The following is a 19,231-nucleotide window of genomic DNA, read 5'->3' on the forward strand; positions in this document are numbered from 1 at the left end:
AATTACTGTGCGAATTTCCTTTTCCACCTCACTACAAATCAACTAGTTCACTTTACGTGTTTTTTAGATAGCTTCAGTCCAATGCAGTACAGCTTCTGCGCTGACATTTTTGCTTTCTAGTTGTATCTTTAAACCTTAAATTATGGCTACTTCTCTCTGTGATCTTCAACATTTGGCTCTAACATTTAAGTTACTTCATGACCCACACCCAGACCTAGAAGCATCTCTGCCCTTTGTCAGCCTGTAAACAGATTGTGGTATTGGTCCAGGACATATTTTAAACTTGCCAGTTCATTTTCTGTAGTTCCCATTGTCGTAAAATGGTTAAGTGAGCTCATAGAGTCATATAGCATGGAAACTGACCCTTCGGTCCAACTCGTCCACGCTGATCCAAGTTTCTCAAACAGAACTAGGCCCACGTGCCTGTGCTTCGCCCATATTCCTCTAAACCTTTCCTATTCATGTATCTGTCAAAATGTCTTTTAAATGTTTTAACTGCACCTACATCTACCACTTGCTCTAACAGTTCATTCCTCCTACAAACCACCCACCATGTGAAAAAGTTGTCCCTCAGGTCCGTTTTAACCTTTCTCCTCTCACCTTAAAAAATGCTCCCTAGTTTTGAATTCTCCATCCTAGAGGAAAGACTGTTGTTATTCACCTTATCTATGCCACTTGTGATTTTATAACCCTCTCTAAGGTCACCCCTCAACCTCCTAAGCTTCAATGAAAAAAGTCACGTCCCAGCCAACTTTTCTTTATAATTCCAAATCTCCAGTCCCAGCAACATCTTGGTAAATGTTTTCTGAACCCTCTCTCAAATAATAATAATATCTCTCCTATAGCAAGGCGACCAGAACTGTACACAGTATTCCAAAAGTGGTCTCGCTAAAGTTGTGTACAACCTCAACATGACCTCCAAACTGCCTTACTGAGTGGTCTGACCAATGAAGGCAAGTATGCCGAATGCCGCCTTAACCATCCTGTGATGAAACTTTCAAAGAGCTATCAACCTGAACCCAACTCCTGTCTACCTGTGACACAGCTTTCAAAGAGCCACCTACCTGAACCCCTAGGTCTCTCTGTTCGACAATGTTACTCAAGGCCCTGCCATTAACTGCATAAGTCCTGCCCTTATTCATTTTATAGAACATAGAACATAGAACATAGAACAGTACAGCACAGAACAGGCCCTTCAGCCCACAATGTTGTGCCGACCATTGATCCTCATGTATGCACCCTCAAATTTCTGTGACCATATACATGTCCAGCAGTCTCTTAAATGACCCCAATGACCTTGCTTCCACAACTGCTGCTGGCAACGCATTCCATGCTCTCACAACTCTCTGCGTAAAGAACCTGCCTCTGACATCCCCTCGATACTTTCCACCAACCAGCTTAAAACTATGACCCCTCGTGCTAGCCATTTCTGCCCTGGGAAATAGTCTCTGGCTATCAACTCTATCTATGCCTCTCATTATCTTGTATACCTCAATTAGGTCCCCTCTCCTCCTCCTTTTCTCCAATGAAAAGAGACCGAGCTCAGTCAACCTCTCTTCATAAGATAAGCCCTCCAGTCCAGGCAGCATCCTGGTAAACCTCCTCTGAACCCTCTCCAAAGCATCCACATCTTTCCTATAATAGGGCGCCCAGAACTGGACGGAGTATTCCAAGTGCGGTCTAACCAAAGTTTTATAGAGCTGCAACAAGATCTCACGACTCTTAAACTCAATCCCCCTGTTAATGAAAGCCAAAACACCATATGCTTTCTTAACAACCCTGTCCACTTGGGTGGCCATTTTAAGGGATCTATGTATCTGCACACCAAGATCCCTCTGTTCCTCCACGCTGCCAAGAATCCTATCCTTAATCCTGTACTCAGCTTTCAAATTCTACCTTCCAAAATGCATCACCTCGCATTTATCCAGGTTGAACTCCATCTGCCACCTCTCAGCCCATCTCTGCATCCTGTCAATGTCCCGCTGCAGCCTACAACAGCCCTCTACACTGTCAACGACACCTCCGACCTTTGTGTCATCTGCAAACTTGCTGACCCATCCTTCAATTCCCTCGTCCAAGTCATTAATAAAAATTACAAACAGTAGAGGCCCAAGGACAGAGCCCTGTGGAACTCCACTCACCACTGACTTCCAGGCAGAATATTTTCCTTCTACTACCACTCACTGTCTTCTGTTGGCCAGCCAATTCTGTATCCAAGCAGCTAAGTTCCCCTGTATCCCATTCCTCCTGACCTTCTGAATGAGCCTACCATGGGGAACCTTATCAAATGCCTTACTGAAGTCCATATACACCACATCCACAGCTCGACCCTCATCAACCTTTCTAGTCACATCCTCAAAAAACTCGATAAGGTTTGTAAGGCATGACCTACCCCTCACAAAGCCGTGTTGACTGTATTTGATCAAGCCATGCTCTTCCAGATGGTCATAAATCTTATCCCTCAGAATCCTTTCTAACACCTTGCAGACGACAGACGTGAGACTTACCGGTCTATAATTGCCGGGGATTTCCCTATTTCCTTTCTTGAAGAGAGGAATTACATTTGCCTCTCTCCAGTCCTCAGGTACGACTCCAGTGGAGAGCGAGGATGCAAAGATCTTCGCAAGTGGCGAAGCAATTGCATTTCTCGCTTCCCAAAGCAGCCGAGGACAAATCTGATCCGGGCCTGGCGACTTGTCAATCTTAATGTTTGACAAAATTTTCAGCACATCAGCTTCGTCTATCTCTATCCATTCCAGCATGCACACCTGCTCTTCAAAGGTTTCATTCACTACAAAGTTGGTTTCTTTCGTAAAGACAGAAGCAAAAAACTCACTTAGGGCTTCCCCTACCTCCTCAGGCTCCACACACAAGTTCCCTATGCTATCCCTGATCGGCCCTACTCTTTCTTTGACCATTCTCTTATTCCTCACGTAAGTGTAAAATGCCTTTGTGTTTTCCCGGATTCCTTCTGCCAAGCCTTTCTCGTGCCCCCTCCTGGCTCTCCTCAGACCATTTTTGAGCTCCTTCCTTGCCTGCATGTAATCCTCTCTAGCTGAACTTGACCCTAGCTTCCTCCACCTTATGTAAGCTACCTTCTTCCTTTTCACTAGAAGCTCCACCGCTCTCGTCATCCAAGGTTCCTTAATCTTACCCCTTCTTGACTGTCTCAGAGGGACATATTTACTCATCACTCCCAACAACTGTTCCTTAAACAGTCTCCACATGTCTATAGTTCCCTTACCATGGAACAACTGCTCCCAGTCCATGCTTCCTAACTCATGTCTAATCGCATCATAGTTTCCTCTTCCCCAATTAAATATCCTCCCATTTTGCCTAATCCTCTCTTTCTCCATAGCTATGTAGAATGTGAGGCAGTTATGGTCACTATCACCAAAATGCTGTCCCACCACAAGATCTGATACCTGCCCCGGCTCGTTTCCGAGCACCAAGTCTAGAATGGCCTCTCCCCTCGTCGGCCTGTCAACGTACTGCGTTAGGAAACCCTCCTGAACACACCTTACAAAAACAGCTCCATTCAAATCTTCTGCTCGAAGGAGGTTCCAATCAAAATGCAAAATCCATTTGTAATCTTAGATAACCTTCCTCACTGTCAACTCAGCCACAAATTTCGTTATCATCCACAAACCTATTAACCATGCCTCCTAAATTCTCATCCAAATCATTTACATTAATTACAAACAACAATGGGCCCAGCACCGTTCCCTGCAGAACATCACTGGTCGCAGACCTCCAGTCTGAAAAACAACCCTCCATCACCACTCTCTGTCTCCTACTGTCAAGCCAATTTTGTATCCAATCAGCAAGCTTTACCTGAATCCCATGTGATCTAACTTTGCTAATCAGTAAAACACGCGGAACCTTGTCAAAGGCTATGAAACATCTACTGCTCTGCCATCGTCTATTTTTTCAGTCGCTCACTCAGAAAACTCAATCAAATTTGTAAGACATGATTTCTCACGCACAAAACCATGCTGACTGTCCCCAATTAGTCTTTACCTCTCCAAATGCATGTAAATCTTATATCTCAGAATCCCTTCCAACAACTTAACGACCACTGATATCAGGCTCACCAATCTATAGCTCCTAGGCTTCTCCTTACAGCCTTTTTAAAATAAAGACACAACATAAATCCCCTTCCAGTCTTCCGGCACCTCACCTGTAGCTGTTGATGGTACAAATATCTCTGCTAAGCACCACACAATTTCTTCCCTAGCTTCCCACAATGTCCTGGCATACAATTGATCAGGTCACAGTGATTTATCTACCTTTATGTTTTTTTAAAGACCTCCACCACCTCCCCTTCTATGATGTGGAATGTTTTCAAGACATTAATATTTTTAAACACAAAAATGTAATTCATCAGAGATCGGTTGGTGCACCTTTTACTTAGTAAATTATGTATTTTACATTGAACAAACAAAAACCCAAAGAACTGCAGATGCTGGAAATCATAAGGATCATTGGATCTGGGGTGTTGGTTCTGCTTTCTCTCTGCAGATGCTGCCAGATCTGGTGAACTTTTCCAGCAATTTCTGATTTTGTATTACAGGTGACTACACAGTCAAACTTTTATTTGGTTGGTATCGGTGGTTGCAGAAGATCACTATAAACTCAGGTCTTTTTGAACCAGTTGGAGCAAAAAAAACATGAAGTTAACATCAATGGATTAAACGTTTTCTTTGAGCTTGATTAAAAATAATGATTATGCATCTGAATTGTTTCTTTTCAAGAGGAATTTTAATTGGGCCTCTTTTGAAAGCCATTTGAGTTTCTGAGATTAGAGTTGAATATATATTGGCCACCAATTTCAGCCTTCGTCTTTCACCTCAAGATTCGCAGTCTGTTTTGTTATACCTTTAATTTATAATCAGGGAAGGCCTGAGGTGAGAAAGCTTTAAATTGATTGGGATTAAGGTTTGTCTTCAAAAAAACCCTTATCCTATCTGTCCACAGGCTCACAGTGTGAAAAGACATTATCCTGTAATCTTTCCACACCTACTTAAGAATCATCTATTGGAAACAATGAGGTTGAAAAATACGTTTGCAGCATTTTATTTCAGTTGAAGTTATTAACTTCATAAATGTTTTCTAACTATATTTTCACTGAAGACTTGGGCGGGGGGGCATGTCATTGAGTGTGTTAAAGACATTTGTGATTACTAAGGAGGTCAAAGATTTCAGGGAAATGGTGTTCAGAACCATATCAGCCATGATCAAATAGTGGAACAGACTTGATGGGCTGAATGGCCTAATTCTGCTTCTATATCTTATGGCTTTATGGTCTTATGGATGACTTTTTTTTTATTTGTTCAGGTGTCTGGGACAACAAGTGATATGAAAGTTGATCTGAAGCAGCATATCGCAAGACTTGAGGAGATCTTTGCTCAAAGAATGGAGTTTATTCAGACACTGAAGTTCATGCAGCAGATGGCTGATGCAATTGTTTCACAACTGTCTGGTCTCCCAAACTGGAATAATTTAAATCTGAACTTGGCAGGAGTAGCTGATAATATCAGCCACTATGAATATTACAGGTAAGGACCTTCATGAGTTGTATATTTTTGTGGACACGATATACTGATAGTTGCTCGGTAATATGGAACTTAAGAATTGTGAAAAAAGATATGCTAACAAAGGCTTTTGTCTCACACCCATCAGACAGCATCATCAGACCTATATAATCAGATTGTGCTATCAAAACTCAGAACATAATGCCTAATATTCAGTATGATTCTGCAGTTTGGCAACACTTTCTGAAGAATTCTAAATGTACTAATGATTACAGTGGCACCAAATATGAGCTCATCAGTCAGGCTCACAATGCTTGTATAATTCATATATTAATCTCTATGGGATATCGGTGTAGCTGGCTTGCCCTGTATTTATTATCTGCCTGTAATTGCTTTTGAGAAGTTGGTGGTGAGCTGCCCTCCAATGATTTTGGTCCACCTGCATTGATGTTTAGGAAAGGAGTTCCAGGATTTTTGCCAAGCAGCAATGAAGGAATGGAAATATATTTCCAAGATCAGGATGGTGAGTGGCTTGGAGATGAACGCACAAGTGATGGTGTTCCAATGTAATTCCCATGATGATTGTGGTAATCTGTTTGGAAAGTGCTGTGTAAGGAGCCTGATAGAATTTCTGCTGTGCATCTTGTTGGTATACACTCTTCAATGGTGGAGGGAGTGAATAATTGTGGATATGGTGACAATCAAGTGAGCTGTTCAACCAGGATTTCTGGAGTGTTGTGGGAGCTGCACTCATGCAACACTGAATGAAGGCATAACATAAGTCATAGAATAAAGTTACCTTGTAATGTCCTTCAGCACATACCCAGTGGTGTGCTATCTTAGTGAATCTGAGTGGACTGGGATGTATCCTAGAACTTGAGTTAGTATTCTGTGCTAAAATTGGCAGTCTAGTATTAGGGATAAATTTGGACGTTAACGTGTAAATCCACATGAAGTGTCAATTAGAGTGCAGTAGAGAGTTTTAGTTAACTTCACAAGGAATAATCATTTAAGATGCATTTTCCATTTATTCTTGTTCAAAGAAGCCGCCAGGTGAAAAAGAAAATTATTTAAACCGCGTAAACATATTCAGATGCTGATGCAGAAACAGACAGATTCTGTAAAGGTGCATTGTGACTGAACAAGCATTAACCCTAAAGCCTTATTAGGAAATGGAATGTGAAGATGATCACATAAACGTCAGCTTTCTTGCTCCTCTGATGCTGCGTGGCCTGCTGTGTTTATCCAACTCTACACCTTGTTATCTAAGAAAGACAAAGCAATAGGGTTTAGATAATGATGGGAACAAAGCACAGTCTTCAGAGAGAAGACAGGATGGCACCTGGGATGATAGGGAGTGGTGCGACCAGGGGTAGTAAATGCCTTGCCAGTTTTTAGAAGGTGTGAAAAACAAGGTGCTTGTCTAAAATGGATCATTTTGGGATTAATTTACTGTCTGTATGATTCACAGTGTACAAATATCTGATGAATCCTCATTGAGTCCAGGGGCTGTTTCAGAATCTTTTCTGGAGTAGACTCTCCCAATGTTAGCTCAATGAACAATTGTCAACCTGTACCCCAAGGGTCATGAGATTATTTCATAAATTAATCTACTACAAGATAATCTCCAAGTACATTTGCCACCCTCTGTTATTGATGATGTGCGAGTGAGAGGGCAATAAAACAAATCTTCAGTATTAATGATTAACTTGGACATGAATGTGGAGGGATGGAGTGATATGCTGAGCTGTAAAAGAGGAAGATGTTCTGACTGGATCAATATAGCTGCGGTTTTGGCCATTGCAGTGAATTATTTTGGGGTATGTGGAATTTATTAACAAACTGATGGACATGATTGTAGTTTTATAAAGAAACCTGCCAGTTTTGCTAAAGTCACTTTGTCCAAGCTTGAATTTAGTTGTTGCAAATACTTGTCCTGAGAAAAAAGTAGGGTTGAGTAGATGTAGATTTGAGGAGTTGATCTCTCTAAATTACGTAGGATACCTCACTCAAACAGACCAATTAACACAAAGAAGCAGTGCTGTTGTTTACCTTTCACTTGAGCAAACTGATATAATCATGTTATTCCTTTGTCTCCCTTCCAACAATTCTGAATAAAGGTAGCAAGCTATGAAGGGAAGGCAGGAGATTGGCATTGGTTTTGTGCTGATAATAAAAACACAGTCAGTAGAATAAGGGGGACATCCAACATAGCTGTCAGTAATTTTATGCTTTGCCAGAGGATGTGCTGTTGAGACAATCCACAATGCAATCTATGAAAATCAACTGAATCAAAAAGAATGTCTGGTCTTGCACCATAGTTCTTTCTGTGAAAGCCATTGGAAGTATTGCATCTTGTTGAATGAGGTGTCATTGGGGTTTAACAGTCCTCCAAGTTCACAATTACACTGACTACCCTGAGAAACTAATTAGGTATTTATCTTAAGAGTTCACTCATCTTTGATTATTTTAGCTTCTGACTTAATCCAATCATTTATTTCACTATCTGAAAATTTAAATTATAAGTGTGGGGGTCATTAAGCATTTTGAACTTCCAGGTTTGCTGTGTGTGTAAATATCATTGTCAGCTTCCCTGTCTACTGACATCACTGTTGCACATCAAGATATTGCATAACTCCTGCCAGATTTGATGCTGTCAGGAAAGGCTAAATTAATAACACACATCACTTGATCCATGCAGGCATCTTCAAGATCAGCAGGAAAAACTCTGTATTTACTTTGAATGCAAAATGTGAGCTTTTATGTTGTGTCACCGAGTTACTCTTCTCCCTGTTGGCTATTGGAAGCAATAGACATGTTTTATGAGCTTTGGCACTTTGAATGATGTAAGTTGAAAAATGCTGTATTTGTCTTATTGGAAAGCTGGCTGTGAAGATAGGCCTGAAGGTTAGGTGCAGGTTAGTGTGGTAATTTTATAGTGAATTTGCTATCAAGGAGATGTAATGCTGGTGTTGAGACTATCAAATTATTTTCACTTGATTATATATATTTACGTGCTGCCACATTCTCCAAACATAGAACATTACTTGCCTTGTGTTCATGTCTTGTCAAGTGATTGATTAGAAATCCAATGAATTAGTATTCTAGTTGGAATCATGCCAAGCTAACATCAGTGGGTCCCAGCACTTTTGTTCAGATGGAGTTTCAATTTTGTTCAAATCTCAATGGGATTATTAGAGCGGAAGAAACATTTTATAGGCAATTTGGATGCAACCTGCGAAAAGCTGGGGTAGAGGAGAGTTAACACCAAGATGAAATTTAATGAAAATCTGTACTTGGCACTCAACTGCAGCATGAACAATAGTTATATTTACATGAACAACAGCATGTTGCACAACTTCTGGCCCATGTAGTTGCGACAATGAGAGGGGAACTGAATATGCACAAACAACATAAGTAAATGACTAGAAAGACTACAGCGTGAGCCTCTTTTGGGATGAATCTGAGGATTTTTGCTGCTTGTCAAATTTGTTCAGTTACACTTGAGTGGCTGCTTTGCAACATTACCTCAGGCCCCAGAGATGTGAAACTATCCCTTTGCATGCAGGCCAGTGGGTCTGGTTTCCAGAAAGGGTGGATTCGGAGAATAAAATTACAGAATCTTAAGATCTGAGTGCTGTTTTAATGTATTGCTGATTAGTCATGAAGTAATTGATGGTGGTTTACAGCCGACTGTGGCCCAACAGTCTGATAAAACAGGAAACAGTTGGGATGATGATGCCTGTGGGGAAAAGAAAAGCATTTGAAGAGTGGGTTAGCTGCAGTAGAAGAGATAATGGGAACTGCAGATGCTGGAGATTCCAAGATAATAAAATGTGAGGCTGGATGAACACAGCAGGCCAAGCAGCATCTCAGGAGCACAAAAGCTGACGTTTCGGGCCTAGACCCTTCATCAGAGAGGGGGATGGGGGGAGGGAACTGGAATAAATAGGGAGAGAGGGGGAGGCGGACCGAAGATGGAGAGTAAAGAAGATAGGTGGAGAGGGTGTAGGTGGGGAGGTAGGGAGGGGATAGGTCAGTCCAGGGAAGACGGACAGGTCAAGGAGGTGGGATGAGGTTAGTAGGTAGCTGGGGGTGCGGCTTGGGGTGGGAGGAAGGGATGGGTGAGAGGAAGAACCGGTTAGGGAGGCAGAGACAGGTTGGACTGGTTTTGGGATGCAGTGGGTAGAGGGGAAGAGCTGGGCTGGTTGTGTGGTGCAGTGGGGGGAGGGGATGAACTGGGCTGGTTGAGGGATGCAGTGGGGGAAGGGGAGATTTTGAAACTGGTGAAGTCCACATTGATACCATATGGCTGCAGGGTTCCCAGGCGGAATATGAGTTGCTGTTCCTGCAACCTTCGGGTGGCATCATTGTGGCAGTGCAGGAGGCCCATGATGGACATGTCATCAAGAGAATGGGAGGGGGAGTGGAAATGGTTTGCGACTGGGAGGTGCAGTTGTTTGTTGCGAACTGAGCGGAGGTGTTCTGCAAAGCGGTCCCCAAGCCTCCGCTTGGTTTCCCCAAGCCAAGGGTTTCCTCCCACCCCAAGCCGCACCCCCAGCTACCTACTAACCTCATCCCACCTCCTTGACCTGTCCGTCTTCCCTGGACTGACCTATCCCCTCCCTACCTCCCCACCTACACCCTCTCCACCTATCTTCTTTACTCTCCATCTTCGGTCCGCCTCCCCCTCTCTCCCTATTTATTCCAGTTCCCTCCCCCCATCCCCCTCTCTGATGAAGGGTCTAGGCCCGAAACGTCAGCTTTTGTGCTCCTGAGATGCTGCTTGGCCTGCTGTGTTCATCCAGCCTCACATTTTATTAGCTGCAGTAGAATCTTGGTTTCCTTATGTGCTGTATTTTCTGTGCGCCATGAGGGTTTTTATTATCCTGATAATCCCAGTGTGCTCATATTGAAAGGTTCTTTTATAGTCAGGATTGTATTTCTAGTATTTACTTAATCATTGACCTTCCACCTGAGGAATATTAACACTATACAAATAGAAAGTTCGTCAGCACAGTTTAAAATTTTTTGATGCAGTCTGAAAAAAAATGAGTAATAAAGATTGGGGTAAAATGATTATTGCACAGTATTGAATTACTGCATAGCCCTTTTTGTGTGTTTTTCACATTCAAAAATCATCTTGTCATTTTTGGGCCAGGGTGGGTAGGATTTTAAGATGTATCCTTTTTCCATTTCTGATGTTACATTTTAATAGGAGTTTCTAGTTTCTCATTCATCTAAAAACACCCCTCTGTAATTTTGGAGAAGCTGACTTGTGCTTTTCTGGTTGGTATGAGATGCCAGTCAGTTTGACAATGACTACATCGATAAGCCATGAAACTTTGGACTTCTTTCCTTGTCTGGTGTGTCTAAACACTGAAGTATGTATAACTGTGATTCAGGATGTATAACAACAATTCTGTCATTACTGAGTAATATTGAAGAAATTTGACTCTAACAATTCATCTGACAATGCATCAGAGTAAAACAATCAGACATTTGTGTGCTTTCTGTCCAGTAACCTGTTATCTCAAGCTTTAGTAATGGGATTTTAACAGCCTATTCCTAGAACTTGTGGGGTTTAAATTAATTTTGATTAAATGCTTCAATCAATTATGCACAAATTCGAGCAACCTTCATCAGTACACGCTGAGGTCATTGTGGAGAGAGTGTGTATGTACATGTAAGAGAGAGAGAGAGAGAGAGACTAGTGTGATGATTGCATATGTCTACAGTTCCCCTCTCACTGTTGTAGCTAAATTGGCCAAAGGTTGGACAGCATCTTTTTCATGACTTTTTAGAGGCATGGAACTTTACAGGATGTAGAAAGATGATGAATCCATTTTATTTGTACCAATTCTTCAAAAGAGCTGACTGATCCGTCCCACACCCCTGCTCTTTTTTCCGTATGTGTAAAGTCTGTATATTTCATTTTACAGCATATGATTGTGGACAGAAATGGGTAAAGAACAAAAGCAAAGTTGCAGGGAAAACTCAGCAGGTCTGACAGCATCTGTGAAGGAGAAAACAGAGTTAATGTTTTGAGTCCGGTGACCCTTCCTCAGTTCTGAGGGAGGGCCACTGGACCTGAAACGTTAACTCTGTTTTCTCCTTCACCGATGCTGCCAGACCTGCTGAGCTTTTCCAGCAACTTTATTTTTGTTCCTAATTTACAGCATCTGCAGTTCTTCTGGTTGTTCGAAATGGAAAATGACAGTTTTAAAACTAAGGATTATGGAAAGGGCTGCTACATTTTTCAGAAGTAAACTATCTTGTACTCATTGTAAGTGTTATTTACATAGCTGTTTGTTCAAGTAATTGGGGGAAGTCTAGTTGCAGACAAGCTGGAGCCAATGGACACGTATGAATGGTGATTTGGCTACAAACAGCTGATTGGAGTGGGAAATGATGATTCCTTGTTGATGACCAAGACCTTCTGCCTGCCAGTGAAGAGATTGTGACTGTGAATGTTTGGGTCAGAAGCCATCGAACCTCTGAAAACGAAAGTGCTGACCTTCTCTGTGCAGTAAAAGGAAACACTTCAAGCCTGAAGCAAGGCAGTTTATTTCCTCTCATCAGTAGCTGTAAACTGTGGCTCTTATGAAGTCTTTGATTTATTGCTTATGTGTGAACCAATCACCGTGTACCACCTGCAAACAAGAGGAAGTACCTGGAGAAGAAAGATTGGGAAATGTCAAGTCTTGACAAACCAAAAGGATTATTTTAGTGAACCCAGTGGACAGGGACCACCAAGCTGCCTTCCCAGCCTAATCCTCTGCCCATAACACCATTTTCTTGTGTCTTTCTGTATGGGTGTGTAGGGGGAACTATGTGCTGATGGTCATAATTGTTTACCTAAATTAAAATCTATTTTTTCTAATAAACAGTAAGTCTTCTTGAATACAGTACCCTGGCCTGTGCTATTTTCAACATGTCACTAAAAGAAAGATAAATTGAGGAGTTTTGTGATCTTTTATAAAATCTTGAATGTTTGTAACAGTTCCAGGAATAGCAGGACTTGCTTTGCAGTGTCCTAACCCAGGGAAGAGTTCCATAGGTTTACAGAGTTGGTCTTTCTGAAATATTCATTCAGTCATATATTTAAGTAGTGTTGTATACTGTTGGAGTTCCATAAAGTGTATTCTTTTGGAACTGTTCAACTAGACTGTCTTGAACATACATGTATGGATGTGAGTTTGCTCGCTGAGCTGGAAGGTTAGTTTTCAGACATTTTGTCACTTTTTTTTATTTGAAAAAATATACTTTATTCGTAAGATGTACAAAAAATAAAACATAGTTACGCACCTACCCAGTCAAGCAAGCCGCTCCGGGTTACCCGGGGGTACATACAGCAACTAAAGGAAAAAAAACAAAGAAGGAAAAAAAAACAAAGCAAAGAAAAGACCCCGGCAGTCGTCACCCCGCACAGTCCCCGTTGGCCCCCTGACCAGTTGGGGAAGGCGCCAGCTGGGCCCAGTTACTAGATAGGGTTCTTTTTTCTATTCTGGATGAGGGGTTTCATACGGTGGTCTTTCCCCACCATGCCTTGGCGGCGGCTGCCCCAAGCTTTAGCGCGTCCCTCAGCACGTAGTCCTGGACCTTGGAGTGCGCCAGTCTGCAACACTCGGTCGGGGTCAGTTCTTTCAGCGGGCAGACCAAAGAGCGTCTTTCACCGCATTGATGGTCCTCCAGGCGCAGTTGATGTTGGTCTCGGTGTGCGTCCCCGGAAACAGCCCGTAGAGCACGGAGTCCCGCGTCACGGAGCTGCTCGGGACAGACCTCGACAAATACCACTGCATCCCCCTCCAGACCTCCTGCGCATAGGCACACTCCAGAAGGAGGTGATCGACAGTCTCGTCCCCCCCGCAGCCACCTCGAGGGCAGCGTGCGGTGGCGCAGAGATTCCGGGCATGCATAAAGGATCTCACTGGCAGAGCCCCTCTCACCGCCAGCCAAGCAATGTCCTTGTGCTTGTTTGAAAGTTCTGGCGATGAGGCATTCTGCCAAACGACTTTGGCAGTCTGCGTGGGGAACCACACGACGGGATCCACCCTCTCCTTTTCCCAAAGGGTCCCGAGGATACTATGTGCTGACCACTGCCTGACGGCCTTGTGGTCAAAGGTGTTTCCTTTCAAAAATTTCTCCACAAAGGACAGGTGGTACGGAACGGACCAACTACTTGGAGCGTTCCGCGGCAACGAGGCCAGGCCCATCCTTCGCAACACCGGAGCCAGGGAGAACCTCAGTAAGTAGTGACACTTGGTGTTTGCGTGCTGAGGATCTACGCACAGCTTGATGCAGCCGCACACAAAAGTAGCCGTCAGGGCGAGGGTGGCGTTCAGTACGCCCTTTCCCCCATTTCCCAGGTCTTTGTACATGGTGTCCCTGCGGACCCGGTCCATCCTCGACCCCCAAAGGAAGTGGAAGATGGCCCGGGTGACCGCAGCGGCGCAGGTCCAGGGAATAGGCCAGGCCTGTGCCACATTCAACAGTACCGAAAGCCCCTCGCACCTGACAACCAGGTTCTTACCCGCAATGGAGAGGGACCGGAGCGTCCACCTGCCCAGCTTCTGCTTCAATTTGGTGATACGCTCCCCCCAAGTCTTAGTGCACGCCCCAGCTCCACCAAACGAAACACGCAGCACCTTCAGGTTGTCTGTCCTGACGGTGAAGGGGATGAAGGAGCGGTCGTCCCAGTTCCCGAAGAACATGACCTCGCTGTTACCCCTATTGACTTTGGCACCCGAGGCCAGTTCAAACTGGCCGCAGATGTCCAATAGTCTACTCACCGACCGACGATCGGTGCAGAAGACAGCGACATCGTCCATGTACAGGGAGGTCTTGACCTGAAGGCCTCCGCTGCCTGGGATAGTCACGCCCTTCAGGCTCACGTCCTTCCTGATGGAGGCGGCGAAGGGCTCCACGCAGCACATGAACAAGGCAGGAGAGAGCGGGCAGCCCTGCCTGACTCCAGATCTAACAGGAAAACTGTCTGATTCCCACCCGTTGATCGAGACTGCGCTAACGATGTTGGCGTAGAGCAGCCGGATCCAATTGCGGATGCCCTCCCCAAACCCCAATTTGGAGAAGACGTCCCTCATGTAAGCATGAGAGACCCTGTCGAAGGCCTTCTCCTGGTCCAGGCTGACGAGGCAGGTATCCACCCGCCTGTCCTGTATGTAGGCGATCGTATCCCTGATGAGCGCGAGGCTCTCAGCGATCTTCCTGCCCGGCACAGCACAGGTTTGGTCAGGGTGAATCACCGACTCCAGGACAGACCTGACCCGGTTGGCTATGGCCTTGGCCAGGATTTTGTAGTCCACGTTCAATAGTGAAATGGGACGCCAATTCTTAATTTCTTCCCTCTCCCCCTTCCTCTTGTAAATGAGGGTGATGATGCCCTTCCTCATGGACTTGCACAATTCCCCTGCCCGAAGTGCACTATCGTACACCTCCAGCAGGTCCTGGCCGAACAGGCCCCGCAGAGCGGAATACAGCTCGACCGGTAAGCCCTTGCTCCTGGGAGTCTTATTCCTCTCCAAGGACTTGAGGGCTCTGGTCAGCTCATCCAGGGATATCAGCCGGTCCAGCCACACCCTCGTGCTGTCGTCTAAGACCTCCATGATAGACGACAGGAACGACTCGGAGGCCATGCTGTCCGTGGGCTTCGTGTCGTACAGTCCGGCATAGAAGGATCTGCTGATCCTCAAAATGTCAGGCCGAGACGAGGTCACTGAGCCGTCGTCCTCCTTCAGCCGGCTAAGCACAGAGCTCTCTTTGTGCACCTTCTGAAAGAAGAAACGCGAGCACGTCTCGTGCTGCTCCACAGAGCGGACCCTGGACCGGAAGATTATCCGGGAGGCCTCCGCGGTGAAGAGCGAGGCTTGCTGGCCCCTCACCTCGCGGAGGTCCTCCGTGACATCGACCCCCATCAACTGCAGAAGGAGCAGGTTCTGCACCCTTTTCTGGAGTCGCGACAGCTTTCCCCGCCTCTCTCTCGCCTTCTGAACACCCTTGAGGACAAAGACCTCTTGATGTTCTCCTTCACAGTCTCCCGCCAGTCGCCTGGAGACTCAAAGAGGGGTTTCACGGTTCTCCAACCGGCGTACTCCCTCTTAAGGTCCTCGACGTTCTCTGGGGTCAACAGAGTCGTGTTGAGCTTCCACGTCCCCTTGCCGGCCGGCTGGTCGTCCTGTAAGTGACAGTCGGCCAGCAGGAGGCAGTGGTCAGAGAAGACCACCGGCTCGACGCCGGTGGACCTGACCGAGAACGTCCGTGACACAAACAGGAAGTCTATCCTTGAGCGGATAGGCCCGTCTGGCCGCGACCAGGTGTACCTCTGCTGCACTCCGTCTGCAGGGGTGCTGAAGACGTCAAGCAGCTTGGTGTCCTTCACCGTGCCCATCAGGAATCTGGACGTGATGTCCAGTTGACTCCCCCCACCCGCTGTCCCCACGCCGGATCTTCCATCTGCATCGATGATGCAGTTGAAGTCTCCGCCTAGGATGACCGGCCTGGACGTAGCCAGCAGGGGTGGAAGCCGCTGCAGGACGGCCAACCGCTCACTCCGTACCGCTGGGACGTACACGTTGATCAGCCTCAGGGGAGCGTTCCTATAGGTGATGTCAGCCACTAGGAGGCGCCCCCCCCACCACCTGAACTTGAGAGATGGTGAAGTTGCGCCCCCGCAGCAGAATAGCCAGGCCCGAGGAGCAACAGTTGTTACCCCCCCGACCAGATCGAAGGCCCACAGGTCCAGGTGCCGGACCATTTCCCGTACCTGCCGAGGTGCGGTATCCCGCACTCCTGCAGAAACAGGAGGTCCGCCTTGATGGTGGTCAGGTAGGCCAACGTGGACACACATTTCGCGGTTGACTTGATGCAGCGCACATTAATGCTCGCAACTCGTACCCCCATTGTGGGCAGTGACCGCAGTACCCTCCCCCAGTCCAAGGTCCAGCCCCTCCTTCTGTCCCTTCATGCTCATTGCCCGGGCTAACTGCTGGACGCTCTCCGGGCTCAGGAAACCGTCCGTGCTGCCTTCCGGGTGGCATCCCCCCGTCAGGGGTGCGGAGGCAGGAGGGTCCGGCTCCGGGTCAGGCTGGGGACGCGCTGTTTCCTCCTTCCCGCCTGGAAGTTCCGGGGGGCCCTCCAGTGCTCCAGCGGCACTTGACTGGGTGTCAGAGGGAGCCTCAGGACGCCTCCCATCACCTGGAAGCGGGGTGCTGCTTTCCTTCCCCCTCGAGATCTTTAACTTCTGCTTCGGGTGGGCCCTTTCCGAATCCCCCTCGTCAGAGGAGCTCTTATAGCCTCCCTGTAGCTGCCTATTCCCGCCTGATGGTTGCGGTTCCTGGGCCCGTCGACGCACCTTTCTCCTCGCTTTCCGGACTGTTGTCCACTCCCCTGGGTTGCCTGTCGCCACCTCCATCGACTCCGGGTTGTCAGGGGGGGAAATCGGAGCCTGCAGGAGTGCTTGCTGGCCTCGGGCCCATCCTGCGGGGCTGGGCCATCCTGCGGGGCTGGGCCCTCCTGCACGGCCTGGCCCTCCTGCACATTTTTGGGGTCCTTGCTGGGCCCTGGTGCCTTCCTCTCCTCCGGGGGGGCTGGCCCTGCATTGCCCCTGCCAGCGACCTGGGCGTAGGTGGTCCCCCACCGCGGGCATGCCCTATAGAGGTGGCCCGCTTCCCCGCAAAGGTTGCAGCGTTTCTCTTGTGGGCAATCCTTTGCAAGGTGTCTCTCCCTGCAGTTCCTGCAGATGGTGGCTTTGCAGTCGGCCGCCATGTGACCTGACCTACCACAGGCATGGCAGACTTTAGATTGCCCTGCATAGGTCAGGTAGCCCCTGCTCCCGCCGATCGCGAAGCTGGACGGTGGGTGTACGACATTCCCGTCCGCGCCCATCCTCAGCGTCACCTTGACCTGCCTCTTACTCGTCCAGATGCCTAAGGGGTCCATGATGTCAGTTAGGCCCCCTTCCACCTTCACGTACCTTCCGAGGAAGGTCAGGACATCAACTGCTGGCACACGCGGGTTGTACATATGTACAGTCACCATACGGCTCCTCTGCGCTGGCATCACAAACAGCGGGACAACGGTCAATACAGAGAGGGGGCCCTCTCCTCCTTTCTCCTTGAAAACCTCCAGGAAGCGCTCGCAAAGCTTGGCACTCCTGAAGGTCACGTCGTTAAAACCTCCTCCGGGGAAATCGTGCAGGCAGTAAATGTCCGCAGCAGCGAACCCACAACAGTCCAACAGGACCCTCTTCACGAAGAAGGTGCGGTCTACAGGTGCACCTTCATCCACCTTCTTTACGGAAACACGGATGGTGTTCCGGACCCCCTGACCTGGGGCACGAGCACTTGCCGCAGCCATCGTTGCAGGTTGGCTGCTCCCTGAACCAGCGTTAGGCCGAAGCCAGCATTAAGATCCACTGGTCGCAAGGGTGCACAGCCAACCCGACATCCCCCTTTCACCTCCAAGATAGCACTCTCCTCCTCTTGGTCCACAAGAGAGTGGGTCTTTATTTTGTTCCAGATGTAAGCTGGTTCACTGAGCTTGAAGGTTTGTTCCCAGATGTTTTGTCACCATTCTAGGTAACATCAACAGTGAGCCTCCGATGAAGCGCTGGTGTTATGTCCCGCTTTCTATTTATCTGCTTAGGTTTCCTTGGGTTGGTGATGTCATTTCCTGCGTTGGTGATGTCATATCTTGGATCACTTCACCCTCTATTAAAGTTTTTGATTCAAATCTAATGCTAAGATTTCACTTAATCACAGATAATATTCCAGCACTGTATGGAAGGAATGCTGTATTATTGGAGTTTATTATCTTCTGGATGAAGCATTAGTTTGAGGACCTGGGTGTTTAACTTGCCAAATTAAGTCTTATGATGTCGAATTTTTCCTCAAAATTTAAGAAGCTAGTATTACTTGAATTGCATCTCACAAGCATGTAACCAGTCCCTCAATAATTTCTAGAATTTTAAAAGGTTGCTGTTGACTCACGTTTTTAAAGACCTTCATCTGAAGCATTTAACTTTCACGCATGTAACTTTCTTAATGCAACTGTCATTTCAGGTGGCTGTCATATCTTCTGCTCCTCATTATTGACCTGCTTATTTGTCTGGTGACATTCCTAGGTCTGGCTAAACGATCCAGGTGGCTTCTCACCATGTAAGTATTGTATTAGCTTTGTATCATTTGATAATCTATTGGAGAGCAACACAGAAATTTTTTGATGAAAGATAAGTTTTACATAAAAATAAATACTTTATTTTTAGCTTAACATTAATACTGATGCTTTCTTTTTTGATGCCTTTACTTCACCTTGGCGAAGCTACAGCTTCTCTTTTCACTAATTTGCATTCTCAGTCAGTTTCCACTGGGTGCCTATAGGATCATAGCAATGTTTTCTTGAGAAGATCCAAGGAAAATATGTTGAATCACCTGTTCCTTTTTTGCTGAAATACTTTGCATGATATATTTTCAGATAATAGTCCCACCCAAGCAAAGTGTTAGATTTGACTATTTTGTTGGGACAGTGGATCATTACAATTGACCTTCAAGTTGAATACTAGTTTCATGGCACTTAAGCATATAATGATTTTCATCTGGTTTATCAAATAAACTTTGTCATCAATGAGATCTAATTGACAATGTTCATTTAGGAAAGTATACAAAATGAAACCCCTTCCT

General features: G+C 46.2%; 1 protein-coding gene across 1 annotated transcript in view; it reads left to right on the forward strand.

The window, feature by feature from the left end:
• ttyh2 (tweety family member 2) overlaps positions 1 to 19,231 on the forward strand; it is a 135,638-nt gene that overhangs the window by 62,576 nt on the left and 53,831 nt on the right. Inside the window, exons 4-5 of the mRNA XM_048555650.2 lie at positions 5,338 to 5,558; positions 18,614 to 18,709. Of these exons, the coding sequence (XP_048411607.2) occupies positions 5,338 to 5,558; positions 18,614 to 18,709 (317 nt within the window). The remainder of the gene's footprint in view (positions 1 to 5,337; positions 5,559 to 18,613; positions 18,710 to 19,231) is intronic.

This window comes from Stegostoma tigrinum, chromosome 22 (genome assembly GCF_030684315.1).
Source record: "Stegostoma tigrinum isolate sSteTig4 chromosome 22, sSteTig4.hap1, whole genome shotgun sequence".
In the NCBI taxonomy this organism is placed as follows: domain Eukaryota; kingdom Metazoa; phylum Chordata; class Chondrichthyes; order Orectolobiformes; family Stegostomatidae; genus Stegostoma; species Stegostoma tigrinum.